This window comes from Nanorana parkeri, unplaced genomic scaffold (assembly GCF_000935625.1).
Source record: "Nanorana parkeri isolate BGI_ZX_2015 unplaced genomic scaffold, ASM93562v1 scaffold4485, whole genome shotgun sequence".
Lineage (NCBI taxonomy): Eukaryota > Metazoa > Chordata > Amphibia > Anura > Dicroglossidae > Nanorana > Nanorana parkeri.
The window spans coordinates 10,385-13,966 of NW_017310747.1; the positions used below are offsets into that span (position 1 = coordinate 10,385).

Consider the following 3,582-nt stretch of genomic DNA (forward strand, 5'->3'; position numbering starts at 1 on the left):
TACACATATGCAAACATGCGTCAGGTTGCGCATACGTGTGAAAGCGACAATTGCGTCCATTACGCCGCACATGTTACATATCGACGCGAACGTCGCTGTGAGAGCAATCATTCTAGGTCCATTAATCACTGATAACACTAAGCTGGTGAGCGGTAAAAGCTTTTAAAGCATCGCCTATGGACAATTGTGGGTTTGGTAGTTTTTTGCGATTTTGCGGGTGCGCACAATTTTAAAGCTTGACATGTTTGGTGTCTATTTACCCGACGTGAATCCGCATCATCAACTGCTAGGTTTTATCCTGTAGATCGGGTAATCTTTGAGAATCTAGTGAGACAGAGATGCAGTCTCAAGGTCCCCAAGCAGCAGAGCAATGTCACATCCCCCCTCCCCCCCCCGGTGTCAGTTATTGTAGTTGTAGTACACAGTTCTGCAGCAGTGTGGTTCTAGCACAGTGATATCTTCCAGAATCATCTGCATTCACACTGTTTAGTTTTAAATAAACTTTTCCTTTACTGGTATCTCTAGTTATGGTAATTCGTCCCTTCAATGACTGAGCATAATATAAATCTCCATTATAGATGATGCGACCCATCCACTCCAGGCCCTTTCCTGGGAACTGTCGTGCCCATTCCACACTGTAAAGCTTGCTGCTGTCAGTGAGAGAGGCTCCTGTTACTGTACATGTTACATCCAGAGCCTGCGCTGGCTTCACAATGCTGGGACCAGACTCTACTAGTGACACCTGGGAGTTCACATCTGTAAAGAGCCAGAAGAAAATCACATACTAATATAATACAAATCAATAGCACATTTATAAATGATATAAAATAGACTTACAATGTGCTGAGAAGACCACATAGAGTATACTGAGGAGACTCTTCATACTGAAATATGGCAAAATCGCTCAACTCAGTCAGTGGACAACTTTGTCTTCCCAAGCTGGGAATCTTCGTTATTTCTGTTGGCTGTATGATTGTCATTTGCATATTCTACTTAGATTTACATATCAAAGTCCTTATCTCGCATCATCCCTCACATCAGCATTTCTGTAACTATACAACCTCCTCCTCCTATTTTTACGAATCAACTTTATGATTTGAGCCCATTTCACAATTTACTCTTTATCTAGAGCAGAATGTATTTTTTATTCAAATACATATTCCACAATGTTTTCAAAGACACATAAGGCTTTTGCTAACTTTAATGTAAGCTACAAATCTTATATTTTTAGGGTATTACCTAGACAAAAAAAACACATATAAACACTGTAATTTCATCTTCATACTAATATGGCCTTTTACTTTCTTGCCCAAGTACCAAGTGTACAGGGAGAATGGAAATGGCTCTAGCTTTAGTTTCTGCATATTTTATAACTCATTAACCACTTGCTGTCCGGAGCAATTTCTTACTATTTTCACATGATGAAATCTGAATTTGTGGCTAGTAAAAAGCTTCAGACCCCCAAACAATTATACATTTTCTGAAAGCAGAGGTCCTGTAGAATAAAAAAAATGCTAGTTGCAATTTTTTTATGTCGCACAGTATTTGCGCAAATGTTTTTCAAACCAGTATTTTTAGGAAAGAATAAAGTAAAATGAAACTTAGTGCAGAGAAACAGAATATAATACCCAATTTTTTTGGAAAGTATAAAAGATGGGGTCACGTCAGGTAAATAAATACCAAACATGTCAAGCCTTAAAATTGCATTCACCCGTGAAGAAGCAAAAAACTTCAATACCCAAAATTTCCAATAGGGGACCATTAAAAAGCTTTTACCGCTCATCAGTTTAGCGCTAACAGTGATTAATGGCTCTAGAATTATTGCTCTCACTCTGATGTTCACGGCGATATGTGACCTGTGTAACGCAATTTTCGTTTTTGCACATAGGTGCACTAGCGCGTTTCCGTATGTATGTGTGTGCATGTGGGGGACGGGGACTTTAAACATAATTTTTTGCATTTTTTATATGTTACATAATTGTTTTTTCAAGCACTTTTTTTTTTACACTAACTTTATTGCTATCACACAGGGGGCTAACAAGCCCCCTATATGATAGCAGATAGGGTGTGACAGGTCCGCGTTATGGAGACATCTGGGGTCACCTAGGGACCCCAAAGAAGCTGAGGAAGCAGAGATCTGCTTCCCCAACTTCTTCCCCGGGCTCTAAGAGCCAATTGGTGGTCCACACGTCACGCAAGCTCTTGGAGCAGGCCATTGGGAATAGTGGGCCAAGCCAGGCCGGGCCAACAGGGCTGGTGCAAGGATTTTTGCCTACACAGGTGAAGGTACATTTTTCCACCCCTCCCCACGATACCCTTAGGTGGCTGCCTATGCAGCCTTATGCTTTTGCTGGCCCTGGTGCTATGACATCAAGAGCCAGTATAAAGGGTTGAAGACCAGATAACGACATCATAGGGCACACATGCAAAACACACATTTCAATGCTAGTCAATGGGGACTGTTCCCACCTTAGCGTTGCATTGTGCATACAAAAACACCTGTCACGCAAAGAGATGCAGGAGCTATTTTTAGGCGAATGTCCCGCGGTTTTGGTCCCAATAGATATCTCTGTGCAAAATGCAAAAATGCGCAAAACGAGCAGAAAAAAAGTTGCATGAACCTGAAAACGCCTAGGTGTGAACCTGGCCTGAAGTTTTGCAGGGCAAATGATCACAGAACAGGGCAGTTTATAGGGTTTTATGGCAGAACATGACATCCTAGGACAGTATGAAGGCTTACAAGGCAGATTTTAACAGCACAGCATAACATATAAAACCAACATGTAAATTTATAAAGTGTGCCAGTGTGAAGTGTTGCAGTGCATGTCACAAAAACCACTAGGGATGCACCGATACCGATACTAGTATTGGTATCGGTGCCGATACCAAGTATTTGGGTGAGTACTCATACTCGCCCAAATGCTCCGATACCTAGCACGAGTACTTCCTATATCAGGAAGCCGGGCAGCGCATCATTACACGCTGCCCGGTTTCCTGATTGGCCAGGAAACGGCTCCATGCTCTCTCGTCACTGTGTTGCAATATATCTTGGTGGACTTTTTCAGACACACATAGATTTGCAAGAGAGACGGAGGTTTTGTTTGTTTGTTCATAGAAATTTTGGCTCATACAATGGAAGGTGCCAACTAAACATACTGAACTGGTTTTACACAATGGTGTAGCTTGTCCTGTATTGATTCGTATCACAATGGGATGGTGATCGTAAACAGTCACGTCTAGCCTGGTCAAGACTCAAATCAAATCTTGACTACTGATGGCAATTTATGGTACAACGCTGCCACCTAGAGGTGGGAAAGTGAAATGTATTGCATTTTCCTAAAGGTGAAAGGGGCGTCGCTTCCAAAGTTTGAGGCCAGTTTTCTCTCAATAAAAAGCCAGTAGCTGAAAGAGAGCACGGCACTTCACCAGCTCAGCACTTCACCAGACCAGGTCTTCACAGGAGGGGGACAGTACGAGGGCGCTTCACAAGACGAGAGGAGTTGCTTCTAGACCAGGACATACAAAGGATACTGCAACGAGAAGCCATTCTTCCTAGGCCAAGTCCTGCTCATCACGGAATTT

At 42.3% G+C, this 3,582-nt stretch overlaps 1 gene segment (V, D, J or C); it reads right to left on the reverse strand.

Annotated features, from left to right (window-relative positions):
* Positions 1-403: 403 nt before the first annotated feature.
* LOC108803928 lies at positions 404-936 on the reverse strand. The segment is given in 2 exon segments: positions 404-756; positions 838-936. Coding segments are annotated over 2 exon segments (399 nt in total).
* Between the last annotated feature and the right edge of the window lie 2,646 nt (positions 937-3,582).